The 17,590-nt window shown below is 51.5% G+C and overlaps 2 protein-coding genes across 2 annotated transcripts; one reads left to right on the top strand and one right to left on the bottom strand.

Moving 5' to 3' along the window:
- Window positions 1–1,651: 1,651 nt before the first annotated feature.
- Window positions 1,652–5,860, bottom strand: LOC132836171 (phospholipase A and acyltransferase 3-like). The gene is made up of 4 exons (XM_060855499.1): window positions 5,777–5,860; window positions 3,705–3,807; window positions 2,690–2,958; window positions 1,652–1,810 (listed from the first exon to the last, which is right to left on the bottom strand). The coding sequence occupies exons 1-4, from the start codon at window positions 5,858–5,860 to the stop codon at window positions 1,652–1,654; spliced, it is 615 nt and encodes a 204-aa protein (XP_060711482.1).
- A 2,248-nt stretch (window positions 5,861–8,108) lies between these two features.
- LOC132836170 (phospholipase A and acyltransferase 3-like) lies at window positions 8,109–12,504 on the top strand. The gene is made up of 4 exons (XM_060855498.1): window positions 8,109–8,126; window positions 8,321–8,426; window positions 11,085–11,353; window positions 12,232–12,504. Exons 1-4 carry the CDS (start codon window positions 8,109–8,111, stop codon window positions 12,406–12,408), a joined length of 570 nt encoding a protein of 189 aa, XP_060711481.1. The 3' UTR covers window positions 12,409–12,504.
- Window positions 12,505–17,590: the final 5,086 nt, after the last annotated feature.

The raw sequence follows: 17,590 nt of genomic DNA, 5'->3' as shown, positions 1-17,590 counted from the left end.
TGCTGTGAGGGAATCAACATGTTTCTGCAGCAGCCTCCTGCAGTTTGCAATGAGTTAATGCCCATTGGATCCTGGAGGAGCAAGGCAGGTGTCGCTCCTCCTCCCGGCCGCCAGGGGGAGCTACACCGGTCCTCCGGCTGTCTCAACACTGGCTGCAGGTTGGTCCCCCGGGAGCGGGGCGCGCGAGGGTCGCCGGGATTGTGGAGGTTTGCCGGCACGGGGGTCGCCGGGATATTGGAAGACCGGGTTAAAGGAGCGGGAGGAGTTCGCGCGGGAAACTCGGAGTCAGGGATTGTCGGAGAAAGCGCCTGGGGAACGGCCGGGGGGAGGGGTCACTGAGGGGGGTGAGGATGGGGGGGGTCACTATGGGGGGGTCACTGAGGGGTGAGGATGGGGGGGGTCACTGAGGGGGGTGAGGATGGGGGGTCACTGAGGGGGGTGAGGATGGGGGGTCACTGAGGGGGGTGAGGATGGGGGTCACTGGGAGGGGGTGAGGATGGGGGGGTCACTGAGGGGGGTGAGGATGGGGGGGTCACTGAGGGGGGGTGAGGATGGGGGTCACTGGGAGGGGGTGAGGATGGGGGGGTCACTGAGGGGGGTGAGGATGGGGGGGTCACTGAGGGGGGTGAGGATGGGGGGGTCACTGAGGGGGGGTGAGGATGGGGGTCACTGGGAGGGGGTGAGGATGGGGGGGGTCACTGAGGGGGGTGAGGATGGGGGGGGTCACTGAGGGGGGGTGAGGATGGGGGGGTCACTGAGGGGGGTGAGGATGGGGGTCACTGGGAGGGGGGTGAGGATGGGGGGGTAACTGAGTGGGGGTGAGGATGGGGGGGTCACTGAGGGGGGGTGAGGATGGGGGGTCACTGAGGGGGGTCACTGAGTGGGGGTGAGGATGGGGGGTCACTGAGTGGGGGTGAGGATGGGGGGTCACTGAGGGGGGTGAGGATGGGGGGGTCACTGAGTGGGGGTGAGGATGGGGGAGTCACTGAGGGGGGGGTGAGGATGGGGGTCACTGAGGGGGGTGAGGATGTGGGAGTCACTGAGGGGGGGTGTCACTGAGGGGGGTGAGGATGGGGGGTCACTGAGGGGGGTGAGGATGGGGGTCACTGAGGGGGGTGAGGATGGGGGTCACTGAGGGGGGTGAGGATGGGGGAGTCACTGAGGGGGGGTGAGGATGGGGGGTGTCACTGAGGGGGGTGAGGATGGGGGGTCACTGAGGGGGGTGAGGATGGGGGGTCACTGAGTGGGGGTGAGGATGGGGGGGTAACTGGGGGGTGGGTCAGCATTCCTTTCTATGGAATGTTTCCTGGTGTCTGATGGAAACTCTGTCGGTTTCTCTTTCATTCCTTTGCTGATCCTCCCTGTCTGTCAGTGTCTGGTAGTTTCATTGTGAGTAAATATTGCTGAGGATCCCCCTTCCCTGTTCCTCACTTTATCCTTCAGTCCTTCTCTGTGTAACACTGACAGTGAATGGAGAGACTCTGACAGGAAATGTTTCCCTTTGAAAACACTCCACCTGGTGCAGGTCTGGTGAAACTGGAATACCCCCCATCCCAGTGTAAAATTGTGACATGGAACAGAACAGATACACACAGTTATTCAACACGTCGTGATGTATTAATCACCCTTGAAATGATCAAGATTTTGCAAATCAAAAACGTAGAGCTCTAATAGCATATCCAATAAGTCCAACAACAGCAGCACCAGCAGCAGCAGGTGAACAAACAGCAACAGCACCAACAACAGCAGCACCACCAACAACAGCAGCAGCAGCCACTGCAGGAATACCAAGTACACCAAAATGATGGACCTGTGGGGTGAGATGACATCAGTGAGAGACAGAAACAGACACAACACTGAAGGTGTTTCCAGTGGCTCAGGGAATCCCAGCTTTATTCCCTCTGGCCAGTCACTGAGGGCATGACTCCAAGTGACCCTTCCCAATCCCCATCTGGTGAACGAGTGCCCTAGACTCCATTCCCATTCTCTGGAATATCCAGGTCCCACCCAGCACAAGGCACCATTCCCCACATCCATATCCATTTGGGATGTTCCATACCAATCCACCCACCAAGGGCCTGGAGTAAAAACATCAGCTGTAACCTTTCACAATATCTTTATCCAAACCCACATCTACACACAGCTGGGAGCAGCTACTTTTCACTGGGGGCCACCGGGACTGCGTTGGCAGGATGACCTAGCCTGGGAGCTGAGGGGTTTAAGGCAGGAACCTTGTGTTCTCCTCAATGTTCTCAGTGATGGCACAGTCTCCTGGCCGAATGATGAAGGGCACTATCTCCTCAATAGGCCCAGGGGTTGCTGGTGTGACTCTCCCAGTCGTTCTACTGTTCCCTCCCATTGGTTCTCAGTGTGTCCATTGGAGATGGAGGATTGCCCACAAACTTTAGGGAGCTCTCTCTGACCTCTCAGCTGCTCCACTGGCTTTTTTTCTTCTTCCAGTCCCCGGTTCCAAGCTGCAATCTGGCAAATGAGGAGGCAGGACAAAGGCTGTCCTTCTTAATGGGACCCAGCACAGGAAGATCCCAAATGACAGTTCCCACAGGCCTTAAGAATATTTTCCCCTCCTTGTCTCAGTGTCTCACACACTTGGTGAGATCTCTGACTGGGAGATGAAGGACGCGATAGATCCCCACTTTATAATAACCTGTGGATCATGGAATCCACTCACCTGATATGATACAGATTTTCCGTATCGAAGCTCATTGACAAAGTGTTCACAATTTGCTGTTGTTACACTGTAATTCCTTCTCTTCCCAACCTGAGCTTCAGCATTTTTTAATATCTTCTTAACAGGTAAAGGTTTCCATTTGGCATCAGACTCGTTGTTGACTTTGTAGCGATTCCATCCAGCAACATCAATGAGGCGCTCTTTTTTAACCACACCATAGCCCGCTGAGCTGGAGGATGCAATCACTGATGCTGAATCAGGTGGTCCATCTAGTGAATATATGCAAGGAGCAATTAATTGTGAGTGTTAGAATGTTCAGGGCTTTTACAGATAACGAAATGGAACCTGGTTAGATACATGTGATTAAAAACCCTCTTTCAGATACAAGGGAAATCTTTCTGGCAGCTTAAAGACTAAATGCCTCTGGGAGTATCAGACAGCAATGAAAGGAACAGTGAGAGTTATTCCGTTCAGAGAGCTGAGCTGAGCTTTGCTCCCAGAGGATTTAACACAGCTTTTAACATCCTTTTCTGGTTCTAGAACTAAACGATGAGGCTGAACTGTACCCATGCTCAATGATTTCCAATGCAGACTGTCTGTGCAAGCATCACCATTGGGTGGTCTGCTATGTTCCCATTGGAGGGAGGGTGTAATTAGACTGAGACACTGTCCTGAGCCCAGATGGTAACCTTTCAATTAGAGCCATAGAGATGTACAGCATGGAAACAGACCTTTCGGTCCCAGCCGTCCATGCTGACCAGATATCCCAACCCCATCCTGGTGTTTTTTGCCCTCCCTGGCCAACGTATTTGTTGGAATTATCAGTTTAAAACCTTACAGAACACATATTTGTTAATATTTGGGAGTGAGAAGGATTGAGCAAACAGCAGCAGGGAGGACACTCTCCTGCAGCACCTCCCACACCAGAGACTGCAGCAGCAACAGCCTCTCCTGAACCCCCCCCCCGGAACCTGACAGACTCACAGGAATTAGCTGCAGTGATGGAGAGACTGACCTTGAAATTTGGGGCTGTGATTGAGGAGATTCTTGCCCAGGTCCAACCTATCACATCCATGCTGCAGAAGCACGAGCAGGAGATGCAGGGCCTCGGGGAGAGGCTGGAGGAGGGGGAGGGTCGAACTAAGGCCTTGGAAGCTGCAATGGAGTCCTCACCCAGTCGGATCCAGGTGCTGGAGTGAGGGGTGTGGGCCTTGTGAAACCATATCGACGACCTCGAAAATCGAGACCAGAGGATAAATCTCGGAATTGTCGGGCTCCCTGAAGGTGAGGAAGGTTAGGGATTTCATCCCGAAGAAGACTACACTTCTCACTAAGCCCTACAAACCCGATACAGGGAGGTTGTTACTACGTTCCACAAGCACCCTTTCAGTTAGTGCCCTCTATCGCCTGCTGGGTGGCAGGGCCTGGCAGGATATGAACCAGTTGTGTGAGGTCTGGGAGTGGAGATCTCTTCTGAAACATGGGAGAATACTTGAAAGATCCCAATCTGTGACAGGACATGTGTTACGCAGTTAAAAGTTCTGCACAGGGCTCATCTGGCACCAGACCATCTGGCCAAGTTTAAAAAAGGGGCATCTCAGTGTGCCCCAAATGTAAAGATTGGAGTGACTGGGCTTGTATACCCTTGAGTTGAGAAGACTGCGAGGGGATCTGATTGAGACATATAAGATTATTAAAGGATTGGACATTCTGGAGGCAGGAAACAGGTTTCCGCTGATGGGTGAGTGCCGAACCAGAGGACACAGCTTAAAAATACGGGGTAGACCATTTAGGACAGAGATGAGGAGAAACTTCTTCACCCAGAGAGTGGTGGCTGTGTGGAATGCTCTGCCCCAGACGGCAGTGGAGGCCCAGTCTCTGGATTCATTTAAGAAAGAGTTGGATAGAGCTCTCAAGGATAGTGGGATCAAGGGTTACAGAGATAAGGCAGGAACAGGATACTGATTAAGGATGATCAGCCATGATCATATTGAATGGTGGTGCAGGCTCGAAGGGCAGAAAGGCCTACTCCTGCACCTATTGTCTAAAATAAGTGTAGGTACTCTTACCCATTGCTTCTGGACAGGCCACAGGCTCCGTGTTTACTGGAGCACTGTGGTGGGAGAAATAGGGAAGGGATTGAGGACTGAAGTCAGAGTAGACCCAATATCTCTCCTCTTAGGTCCACCGAATTTACCATCTTTAGACGGACATGGGAAGAAACTATTTAATATTCTTACACACTGTGCGGGGAAGAATATTCTGATGAACTGGGTGTCTGAGATCCCACTGGGCTTGCTGGGATGGCAGACATTAATTATGGAACACATTCCCTTGGACTTTTGTACACACATGGTGCACCACACAACAGACCATTTTTATAAGACATGGCAGCACTACTTGAGTTATTTGGATATAGATTTGTCAGTTATCTTAACTAGGGCAGTTTGTTTAACCAGGATGGTTAGATTTGTCAAGCCCTGGTCCCCGGAGGGGGTTTCCCGAGTTAATACGGGTATGTATACAGTGGTCCTGTTCCTTTGGTGAGGAGCCTTGCGCTGAGCATGGCTGTTCTCTATTCTGTGTTTATTTTGTTTTTCTTTTTGCTTTCCTTTCTTGTTTTGGTGTTTCTCTGCACAGTGTTAGGGTTTGCTTTGTATTATAGAGGAGGTTAGTAGTTGGTAGATAGTAGTTGGATTGTAATTTGTGGTTTTTTTTCTTTTTATGATAGATATTTGTAATTGTTTTATTCAATAATTTTATATTGCTAATGAATATATTTACAAAATCTAGCTCCATTCAACTCCAGGAGAGTTGTGTGTGAGACTTTCTAACCCCTGCTGTGTAATGGAACTCTTTCTGGAGACAGGTAGGTCCTGTCTGGTAGGAATACACCCAAGAGTATATTACATGTGAAATTCCCCAGCAATCTTCCCCCCAGTATCTAAATCGAAAGTGAGTCTGCTCTGATTACGGGAATAGGTTGGTTGTTGTTGGGTGTGCGTGGCTAGCAATACAATCTGTCAGTGGTGGGGGGGGGCATGATGAAAATGCAGTGGTTAATCAGGAAATGACTATAATAGCTACGAGATGATCAGGAAACGGCTGCTTGGTTTTACACATTAGCAGAGGTTGCACTAACTTGAAGAAAGCAATCGCGGACAGCAGCATGTCACGAAGCAGGAGAACGACTTCTGGATATTCCTGTAACAATTTTCAGGTGAGGCCTCTCCTGGAGCACTGTGTCCAGTTCTGGTCATCCTGTGTTAGGAAGGAAATTATTAAAGCTGGAGAGGGTTCGGATTTGCCAGGATGTTGCCAGGATCGGAGGGTTTGAGTTATAAAGAGAGGCTGCGTAGGCTGGGACTTTTTTCACTGGAGTCAAGGAGGTTTAGAGGCGACTTTATACAGGTTTATAAAATACCGAGGGCTATAGATAAGGTGATTGGCGGGACTGTTTTCCCTAGGATGTGGGATTGTAAGAGCTGGGGGCCTATTTTTAAGGTGAAAAGCAAGCTTTATTCAAATACAAGGAGCAGTTTTTAACAGAGTTATTCGTGTGTAGAATGAACCTCCTGAGGAAATGGTGGATGTGGATAGTTACTTGTTTAACAGATAAGTTCATAAATAGGAAATATTTTAGAGGGATATTGTCCAGGAGCAGGCTGGTTGGGCTAGTTTAGTTTGGGATTATGGTTGGCCCAAAGGGTTTGTTTCTCTACTGTCTGACCCGATGCTTGTATAAATGTAATAGGCTATACTAACTGCATTTCACTGAGCAATGAGGTCAGATTCATGAGTAACTTCATAGTGATGGGTGGCTCGAAGGAGCAGACAGCACATTATGAATAAACTTTAGAATCTGTTTAGGGGAGAGAGGGTTGAGTCCTCCATTAATATTTGAAACTATATTACAGGCAGTTAGCAGGTAGGCAGCACGGTGGCTCAGTGGTTGGCACTGCTGCCTCAGCGCCAGGGACCCAGATTCAATTCCAGCCTCAGACGACCATCACTATGGCATTTGCGTCTCCTCCCATGGGTTTCTCTACGTGGGTTTCCTCCCATAGTCCAAAGATGTGCAGGTTCGGATGGATTTGTTGTGCTAGTGTCTAGGAATGTACAGCTCGAGTGAATTAACCGTGGTAAATGCAGGGTGACGGGAGGAGGGTAGGGGGCTAGGTCTGGATGAGATCTCTCTAGGGGGTAGGTGCAGACTCGATGGGATGAATGGCCTTTTTCCACACTGCAGGGATGATATGATTCCAAGCAGAGCTGATTAAATTGAAATTATAAATGAGGTTGAGGGAGAAGTCAGTGGAGATGGAGAGCAGACTTTGAAGAGGATTTTCCAGAAATTACAGAATAGAATCATTTCAACAAGAAAGAAAACTCCCAGTGGACAGACCCATCATCTGTGTTTAACTGAAAGAGTTAAAGATAGAATCAAACTTAAAGAAAACACTTAATTGGTGCGGTGAGTGAAATTAGAATATCAGACAACGCCAACTGGAAATATAAAATACAGATCATCGGATTTCCATATTTTAAAAGGGAAGATTTCACAATGGAAGTGTTGGTCTGATAAAAGGTGAGTTTGGGAAGTTTATTATTTGGAAATTAAGAAGATGGCAGATGAAATGAGCAGATATGTTGGATCAGTCTTCACTGCACAGATACAAATAACATCCCATCAGTCATTGTAAATCCAAAAAGACAGGGTGGAACTCCGAGAAAATCACAAACACTAAGCAAGGAACACAGAGTAAATTATTGGAATTATGGGCTGACAAAGCCCTGGATCCTGATGGACATCTCCTGGGATCTTCAAAGACCCTGAATCATGACGGACCTCTCGGGATCTTCAAAGACCCTGGATCCTGACTGACCTCTCCTGGGATCTTCAAAGACCCTGGATCCTGACGGACCTCTCCTGGGATCTTCAAAGACCCTGGATCCTGACGGACCTCTCCCGGGATCTTCAAAGACCCTGGATCCTGATGGACCTCTTCCGGGATCTTCAAAGCGATGGCTTGAATTTTCAAAAAGCATCTTTAGTTTTGGGAAATGTTGCATTTAATTGGACGATAGCAAATGTAATTTCTTGATTCAAAAAGAGGGAGACATAAAGCAGGAGATGACTGGCCAGTTCGTCTAATATCTGTCAGAGGGAAGATTGGAGAAGCTACTGTTAAAGACATTATATCAGAGGTCTTTGTATCATAGATCCAGTGAGGAGGTGGTGAGGTCAGAGAGACATTAACAGGTCAAGGGAGGAGGTGGGTGGGAGATCGGGGTGTGGTGTGGGGATCAAGTGAGGAGGTGGGTGAGAGGTCGGGGTCATAGAAACAGAGTGGCTCCGAGACCAGATCAGAGACTGGGAATCCTGGAGTGAGTAACTCACCTCCTGACTCCCGAAAGCATGTTCGCCATCTACAAGGTACAAGTTGGGAATGTGATCACAGAGCAGGATGGTAGAATCACCGTTCCAGTGCCTCCTGGTTCGAGGACTGGATGATAATTACATCACTGTTGTTATTCTGTATCCAAATCATTAGAAGCAGGAAACTGTTCAATCAACAGACCCTTACATGGTGGCATTGATTTCGAACATGAAACATGTCTTTGTTCCAGGCATCTGTTGACCCTGAACCTGGAGATTTGATTGAGATATTCCGAGGTATTTATGCACACTGGGCCATCTATGTTGGGGATGGATATGTCATCCACTTAACTTCAGGTAAAAGTGACGAGATCTTCCCACCTGCTCCTGCCCCACAGAAGTCAGCAGTTTGCTAATTGATGTCTCTTTCTCTGGATTATTGCATGCTGTTCTTCAGCACCAGCCTGAACCTGGCCACTGTCTCCCAAAATGTTTCCCCACTGACTCCTGACCCACTTGGGCAGCTCATTTCCAAGGAGCAGCTCCAACAATGCAGCACTCCTTGTTGGGCTGGACACATACTGCTGGAGAAATCACTCCCAAACACAATCCAGGAACATTTGCCCTTCACTGCCCCTCACACTACCAGTATCCCACTATAGGTTTAATTAATTGAAGTACCCCATTATAACTGCTCTGGGATACAGGCTGTTGGTTGAATATCCCAGCAGATTGTTCTTCAACATGCTTTTCCACCACACTGAGCAATGTCACTGTCCCCTCTGTACTCCATAGCTCTCACCAAATTGACACCATCCTTCAAAGCAGTGAGACATCCTCCTTCTCCAGACCTCCCTGACCCCCACAGTTCCCCTTCCTCCTTTCCTGAACACCTTATACCCAGCGAGACGGAATATCCAGTGTGGCCCTTCCGTTAGCTAGCTCTCCGTCACCATCACAACATCATACTGCCACATTGCTATCGGTGTCTGTAACTCCCTGATCTGATTGACCATACTCCCTGCATTTACAGACATGTAGCTGAACTCAGTTTGGAACTTTCTTCCTTTCTCCCCTTTTTCTGTTCCCTTCCTGTGTTTTTTATCCCAGTGCCAGCTGTATTCCTAAGGATTTTGTCAGCCCTGCTATTAACCTCCATCTTGCCTCTTGGATCCTAGTCTTCATTACCCTGTGAAATGGCAAAGGAAGACACTCAGTACAAAGGCACCAAGAGCCAGGGACTACACTTAGGGCCAACCAGTAACACCCCCAGCTGGAGGGAGGGGGGGTGGGGGGAGGGGGTTGTGTCCCACTCCGATCCTTTTGAAGACAGTTACATTTGGGCTTCTTCAACAGGAAATGAAGCAAACCCGGAGAAACCATTCCTCTCTCCTGGCTCTGCCCAGGTCTGTCTCTGCTCTCTCCCTGCTCCTTGGAAATGACCAGGACCAAGTGGGTGGGGAAACATTTAGGAGACAGCAATCACTGTATTATCAGGTTCAGAATGGTCCATGCACCAATCCAGAGACAGAAACATCAGTTAGTGGAGAATTGACTTCAATGGGGCAAGAACACAACAAGATTCTGTGGAATGTCAGCATGGTCAGAAACTGAACGGTGGGCCACCCTCAAAGAGCAGATGGCTTGTGATTCTCAGTCAACCCCTGGAGTCACATATAGGCCAGACCAGGTAAAGATGTCAGGTTTCCCTCCCTGAAGGACATTACTAACACAGATGGCCTGCCATTAAACTAGCTTCTTATTCTACCTGCGTGCAATTCTGGTCTCCTTCCTATCAGAAAGATGTTGTGAAACCTGAAAGGGTTCAGAAAAGATTCACAAGGATGTTGCCAGGGTTGGAGGATTTGAGCTACAGGGAGAGGCTGAACAGGCTGCGGCTGTTATCCCTGGAGCGTCGGAGGCTGAGGGGTGACTTTATAGAGGTTTATAAAATCATGAGGGGCATGGATGGGAGAAATAGACAAAGTCTTTTCCCTAGGGTGGGGGAGTCTAGAACTAGAGGGCACAGGTTTAGGGTGAGAGGGGAAAGATATAAAAGAGACCTAAGGGGCAACTTTTTCACACAGAGGGTGGCACGTGTATGGAATGAGCTGCCAGAGGAAGTGGTGTAGGCTGGTACAATTACAACATTTAAGAGGCATCTGGATGGGTATATGAATAGGAAGGGTTTGGAGGGATATGGGCCGGGTGCTGGCAGGTGGGACTAGATTGGGTTGGGATATCTGGATCAGCATGGACGGGTTGGACCGAAGGGTCTGTTTCCATGCTGTACATCTCAATGACTCTAATTGAAAGGTTACCATCTGCTTTACTGGGATTCATACTGATGTCCACAGACTATTCCCCTGGGCCATTGACATTACCATGACACCACCACATTCCAGAATTCCAAAGTTTGATGGTAAAATGTCTCAGTGTTGGTGGAGGAAGGGGGACCCCAGGAATCTGGGCTCAGGACAGTGTTTGACTCTAATTACACCCTCCCTCCAATGGGAACATAGCAGACCACCGAGTAAAAAATGAGGTCTGCAGATGCTGGAGATCACAGCTGCAAATGTGTTGCTGGTCAAAGCACAGCAGGTTAGGCAGCATCTCAGGAATAGAGAATTCAACGTTTCGAGCATAAGCCCTTCATCAGGAATCCACCACATGGTGATGCTTGCACAGACAGTCTGCATTGGAAACCATTGAGCGTGGGTACAGTTCAGCCTCATCGTTTAGTTCTAGCACCAGAAAAGGATGTTAAAAGCTGTCTTAAATCCTCTGTGAGCAAAGCTCAGCTCAGCTCTCTGAACGGAATAACCCTCACTGTTCCTTTCATTGCTGTCTGATACTCCCAGAGGCATTTAGTCTTTAAGCTGCCAGAGAGATTTCCCTTGTATCTGAAAGAGGGTTTTTAATCACATGTATCTAACCAGGTTCCATTTCGTTATCTGTAAAAGCCCTGAACATTCTAACACTCACAATTAATTGCTCCTTGCATATATTCACTAGATGGACCACCTGATTCAGCATCAGTGATTGCATCCTCCAGCTCAGCGGGCTATGGTGTGGTTAAAAAAGAGCGCCTCATTGATGTTGCTGGATGGAATCGCTACAAAGTCAACAACGAGTCTGATGCCAAATGGAAACCTTTACCTGTTAAGGAGATATTAAAAAATGCTGAAGCTCAGGTTGGGAAGAGAAGGAATTACAGTGTAACAACAGCAAATTGTGAACACTTTGTCAATGAGCTTCGATACGGAAAATCTGTATCATATCAGGTGAGTGGATTCCATGATCCACAGGTTATTATAAAGTGGGGATCTATCTCGTCCTTCGTCTCCCAGTCAGAGATCTCACCAAGTGTGTGAGACACTGAGACAAGGAGGGGAAAATATTCTTAAGGCCTGTGGGAACTGTGATTTGGGATCTTCCTGTGCTGGGTCCCATTAAGAAGGACAGCCTTTGTCCTGCCTCCTCATGTGCCAGATTGCAGCTTGGAACCGGGGACTGGAAGAAGAAAAAAAGCCAGTGGAGCAGCTGAGAGGTCAGAGAGAGCTCCCTAAAGTTTGTGGGCAATCCTCCATCTCCAATGGACACACTGAGAACCAATGGGAGGAAACAGTAGAACGACTGGGAGAGTCACACCAGCAACCCCTGGGCCTATTGAGGAGATAGTGCCTTCATCATTCGGCCAGGAGACTGTGCCGTCACTGAGAACATTGAGGAGAACACAAGGTTCCTGCCTTAAACCCCTCAGCTCCCAGGCTAGGTCATCCTGCCAACACAGTCCCGGTGGCCCCCAGTGAAAAGTAGCTGCTCCCAGCTGTGTGTGGATGTGGGTTTGGATAAAGATATTGTGAAAGGTTACAGCTGATGTTTTTACTCCAGGCCCTTGGTGGGTGGATTGGTATGGAACATCCCAAATGGATATGGATGTGGGGAATGGTGCCCCATACTGGGTGGGATCTGGATATTCCAGAGAATGGGAATGGAGTCTGGGGCACTTGTTCACCAGATGGGGATTGGGAAGGGTCACTTGGAGTCATGCCCTCAGTGACTGGCCGGAGGGAATAAAGCTGGGATTCCCTGAGCCACTGGAAACACCTTCAGTGTTGTGTCTGTTTCTGTCTCTCACTGATGTCATCTCACCCCACAGGTCCATCATTTTGGTGTACTTGGTATTCCTGCAGTGGCTGCTGCTGCTGTTGTTGGTGGTGCTGCTGTTGTTGGTGGTGCTGCTGTTGTTGGTGGTGCTGCTGTTTGTTCACCTGCTGCTGCTGGTGCTGCTGTTGTTGGACTTATTGGATATGGTATTAGAGCTCTACGTTTTTGATTTGCAAAATCTTGATCATTTCAAGGGTGATTAATACATCACGACGTGTTGAATAACTGTGTGTATCTGTTCTGTTCCATGTCACAATTTTACACTGGGATGGGGGGTATTCCAGTTTCACCAGACCTGCACCAGGTGGAGTGTTTTCAAAGGGAAACATTTCCTGTCAGAGTCTCTCCATTCACTGTCAGTGTTACACAGAGAAGGACTGAAGGATAAAGTGAGGAACAGGGAAGGGGGATCCTCAGCAATATTTACTCACAATGAAACTACCAGACACTGACAGACAGGGAGGATCAGCAAAGGAATGAAAGAGAAACCGACAGAGTTTCCATCAGACACCAGGAAACATTCCATAGAAAGGAATGCTGACCCACCCCCCAGTTACCCCCCCATCCTCACCCCCCTCAGTGACCCCCATCCTCACCCCCCTCAGTGACCCCCCATCCTCACCCCCCTCAGTGACCCCCCATCCTCACCCCCTCAGTGACCCCCCATCCTCACCCCCCTCAGTGACCCCGCCATCCTCACCCCCCCTCAGTGACCCCCATCCTCACCCCCCTCAGTGACCCCCATCCTCACCCCCCTCAGTGACCCCCATCCTCACCCCCCCTCAGTGACCCCCCATCCTCACCCCCCTCAGTGACCCCCCATCCTCACACCCCCCAGTGACCCCCCATCCTCACACCCCCCAGTGACCCCCATCCTCACCCCCTCAGTGACCCCCCCATCCTCACCCCCCTCAGTGACCCCCATCCTCACCCCCCAGTGACCCCCCATCCTCACCCCCTCAGTGACCCCCCATCCTCACCCCCCAGTGACCCCCCATCCTCACCCCCCTCAGTGACCCCCCCATCCTCACCCCCCTCAGTGACCCCCCCCATCCTCACCCCCCCTCAGTGACCCCCCCATCCTCACCCCCCCTCAGTGACCCCCCCATCCTCACCCCCCCTCAGTGACCCCTCCCCCCTCCGTGACCCCTGACCCCCTCAGTGACCCCTCCCCCCGGCCGTTCCCCAGGAGCTTTCTCCGACAATCCCTGACTCCGAGTTTCCCGCGCGAACTCCTCCCGCTCCTTTAACCCGGTCTTCCAATATCCCGGCACCCCCCGCGCCGGCAAACCTCCACAATCCCGGCACCCCCCGCGCCGGCAAACCTCCACAATCCCGGCGACCCTCGCGCGCCCCGCCCCGCCCCCGGGGAACCAACCTGCAGCCAGTGTTGAGACAGCCGGAGGACCGGTGTAGCTCCCCCTGGCGGCCGGGAGGAGGAGCGACACCTGCCTTGCTCCTCCAGGATCCAATGGGCATTAACTCATTGCAAACTGCAGGAGGCTGCTGCAGAAACATGTTGATTCCCTCACAGCATCCAACCAATGGCTGCAGGGGGGAGGGGTCACTGAGGGGAGGGGTCACAATTGGGGGGGAAAGGTACACTAAAGGGGGAGGGGTCACTGAGTGGTGGGGATGGGAGATCATAGGGGAGGAGTCACTGAGTGGGGGCACTCAGGGGAGGGGTCACTGAGGGAAGGTCTCTGAGGGGGGATGGGTCACTGAGTGGGGGTGAGGTCACTGAGAAGGGTCACTTGGAATGTGGGGTCACTGAGGCGGAGGGGGTCACTGAGGGGGTGAAGGGTCATTGAGGTGGGGGTGGGGTCACTGCGGGAGGGTCACTAGGAGGGGTCACTGAGAGGGTTGGGGTCACTGAGGGTGAAGGGATCATTGAGGGGGAGGGGTCACTGAGGGGAGAGGGTGTGTCACTGTGGGGGGCAGGGGTCACTGAGATGGGACAGGGGTCACTGAGGGGGGACGGTCACTGAGGCGGGTGAGGGTGGGGATATCACTGAGGGGAGGGGATGGGAGGGGTCACAGAGGATTGGGGTAACTGAGGGACGGTCGCTGAGAGCGAAGGGGTCACTGAGGGGGGAGGGGTCATTGAGGGGGAGGGGTCACTGAGGCGGAGGGGTGACTGAATGGGAAGGGGGGTCACGGGGAGAGGGGAAACAGGGGAGTCACTGAGGGAAGATGGGTCACTGGGGGGGAGGTGTCACAGGGGGGAAGGGATCACTTAGGGGGGAGGGGTCACTGAAGGGGGAGAGGTCACTGAGGGGGGTGGGGTCACTGAGGGGGAGGGAGTCATTGAGGGGTTGGTCACTGAGAGGGGAGGGGGCACAGGGGGAGAGGGGTCACTGGGGGGAGGGGAGATGGAAGGGGGTCACTGAGTGGGGAGGGGACACTGAGGGGTGGTGGGGTCACTGAGGGAGAGTGGTCACTGAGGAAGGAGGGGTGACTGAGGGGGGAACGGTCACTGGGGGATGGGGTCACTGAGGGGGAGGGGTCTCTGAGAGGGATCACTTGGGGAGGAGGCACAGGGAGTGAGGGGTCACTGAGGGGGAGGGGTCACAGACGGAGATCACTGAGTGGGAGGTCACTGAGGTGGAAGGGTCACTGACAGGGGAGAGGGCACAGTGGGTGAGCTGTCACTGAGGTGGAGGGGTCACTGTGGGGGGGCGCTGAGGAGGGAGGGTCACTGAAGAGGGGTGACGATGGGGGTTCATAGGGGGGTCACTGAGGGGAGGAGACACTGAGTGGGGTCACTAAGGGTAGGGGTCACTGATGGGAGGTCACTGAGGGAGAGTCACTGAGGGGGTTGGGGTCACTGAGCGTGGAGGGGTCACTGGGGGGGCGTGGGGTCACTGAGGGGGGAAGGTTCACTGGGAGGGAGGGATCACTGAGGGGGCTAAGGGTCACTGAAGGGGGAGGGGGTCACTGAAGGGGGGTCACGGGGGAGGGGTCATTGAGGGGAGGGGATCACTGAGGGGGGAGGAGTCACTGAGGGGTGACAGGTCACTGAGGGGGGTTCACGAAGGAGGAGGGGTCACGTGTCACTGGGGAGGAGGGGGTCACTGAGGGGTGTGATGGGCATGAACTGGACGTGCGCACATGCGCAGGGGGTGTGCGCGCGCACAGGGATGTGTGCAAGGTGTGTGCGCGCACGGGGGGATGTGCGTGCGCGCAAGGGAGTGTGCGCGCGCACGGGTGTGTGTGTGTATGCAGGGCTGTGTGTGCGCGCGCGAGTGTGAGTGTGTGGGGGGTGTGTTTTGGGGGGAGCGTGTGTGTGGGGTGTGTATGTGTGTGGGGTGTGTATGCGTGTGGGGTGTGTATGCGTGTGGGGTGTGTATGCGTGTGGGGTGTGTATGCGTGTGGGGTGTGTATGTGTGTGGGGTGTGTATGCGTGTGGGGTGTGTATGTGTGTGGGGTGTGTATGTGTGCGTGCACACTTGGCTGTGCGTATGAGAGAGTTGTGAGGGAGTATGTATGTGACAGACCCATATTGTATTACATTCTGTTGTGGGATGTGGACATCACTGGCTGTCCCAGTATTTCTTGCCCCGTCCCTAGTTGCCTCTTGAGAAGGTGAGCGTGAGCTGCCTTTTTGAATCACTGTAGTCCATGTGCTGTGGGTAGACCCACAATGCCCCTTAGGAAGGGAATCCCAGGATTGTGATCTAACAGGGAAACAATGTGTGTAAGTGTACATGTCCATGTGTGTGTGTTATGAATTCAGTTACAAATCACACAACACCAGGTTATAGTCCACAGGTTTATTTGGAAGCAGTAGCTTTCAAAGCGTTGTTCCTGCGTCAGGTAGCCAGTGGGGCAGGATCATTGGGCATAGAACTGGTAAAAGATCAAAATGTCACACAACTGATAACTGATCACGGACAACTCACAGACCAGTCGAACTGGGAACATTCCTCGTCACAATGGATGTTTCCGCACTCTACACCAGCGTGCCCCACAATGGTGGCTTCGTGGCAACAGCCTCAGTACTCAACACCAACAACTGCCAATTTTTCAGCACCGTCCTTCAGCTCATCTACCTCAGCCTCAACCACAACATCTTCCCCTTTGACAACCAATTCTTCAGACACATGCAACAGCCCTGGGGACCGAAGCTGCACCCCAAAATGCCACCGTTTTCATGGACAGGTACAAACAAGACTCCTTTGTTGCACAGGATCTGCAGCCAATGCTGTACACCAGATACACTGATGGCATTGTCTTCCTCTGAGCCCATGGGGAGGAGTCAATGAAACAACTGCACAGTGCCATCAACCAGTTTGGTCCCACCATCAGATTTACGATGGACTGCTCTTTAGTATCTGTCTCCCTTCTTGGACACATGCATCTCCATCAAGGATGGGCACCTCAGTGTCTCACTCTACTGCTGTCCCACAGATTACCTCACCATGCTACACTCCTCTTGCTTCCACCTAAAACATATTAAAGCAGCCATCCCCTCCAGACAAACCCTGTGCAACCACAGGATCAGTTCAGAGGAGGAGGAACATGAAGGACACCCTGCTGATAAGAGCAGGGTATGATGCTCAACTCACTGATCATCAGTTCCCACGTGCTACAGCAAGAAACCTCCTCAAAAGACAGACACGTGATGCAAATGCTAGAGGACCCTTCGTTGTCCAGTACTTCCTGGGAGCAGAGAAACTAGGCCATGTTCTTCACTGCCTGCAACACATGATTAATGAGGATGAGCACCTCACCAAGACCTTCCCTACACTTCCACTTCTTGCCTTTAAACAACCGCCAAATCTTAAACAGATCGTTGTTTGCAGCAAACTGCCCATCCTCTAAGAGAACACCATCCAACCCTGTCACAACAGATGCTGCAGGACATGTCAGTGTGTTGACGTGGATACCACCATTACACGTGGGGACATCACCCACCATGTGACCCGGCCAACATTGTCTAGCTCATCTGCTGCAGACAAGGATGCCCAGAGGTATGTACATTGGCTAGTCCAAGCAGATGCTCCAGCAGAAAATGAATGGAGATCATACAACAATCAAGAGACGGGGGTGTTGTCTCCCAGTCAGGGAGCACTGGGAGGGCAAGACAGTGGCTCAGTGGTTAGCACTGCTGCCTCACAGTGCCAGGGTCACAGGTTCGATTCCAGCCTCAGGCAACTGTGTGTGTGTGGAGTTTGCACATTTTCTGTGTGGGTTCCTCTGGGTACTCTAGTTTCCTCCCACAGTCCAAAGATGTGGATGTAGGTTTGCTCATTGAGATGGAAGGTTCATTCCAAAATCCCTTACAAGAACTGTAACAAACACTACATTGGACACACCAGTAGAAAACGAGCCACCAGGATACATGAACA

This window comes from Hemiscyllium ocellatum, chromosome 46, assembly GCF_020745735.1.
Source record: "Hemiscyllium ocellatum isolate sHemOce1 chromosome 46, sHemOce1.pat.X.cur, whole genome shotgun sequence".
In the NCBI taxonomy this organism is placed as follows: domain Eukaryota; kingdom Metazoa; phylum Chordata; class Chondrichthyes; order Orectolobiformes; family Hemiscylliidae; genus Hemiscyllium; species Hemiscyllium ocellatum.
This window is presented reverse-complemented; position numbering and strand designations above follow the sequence as displayed.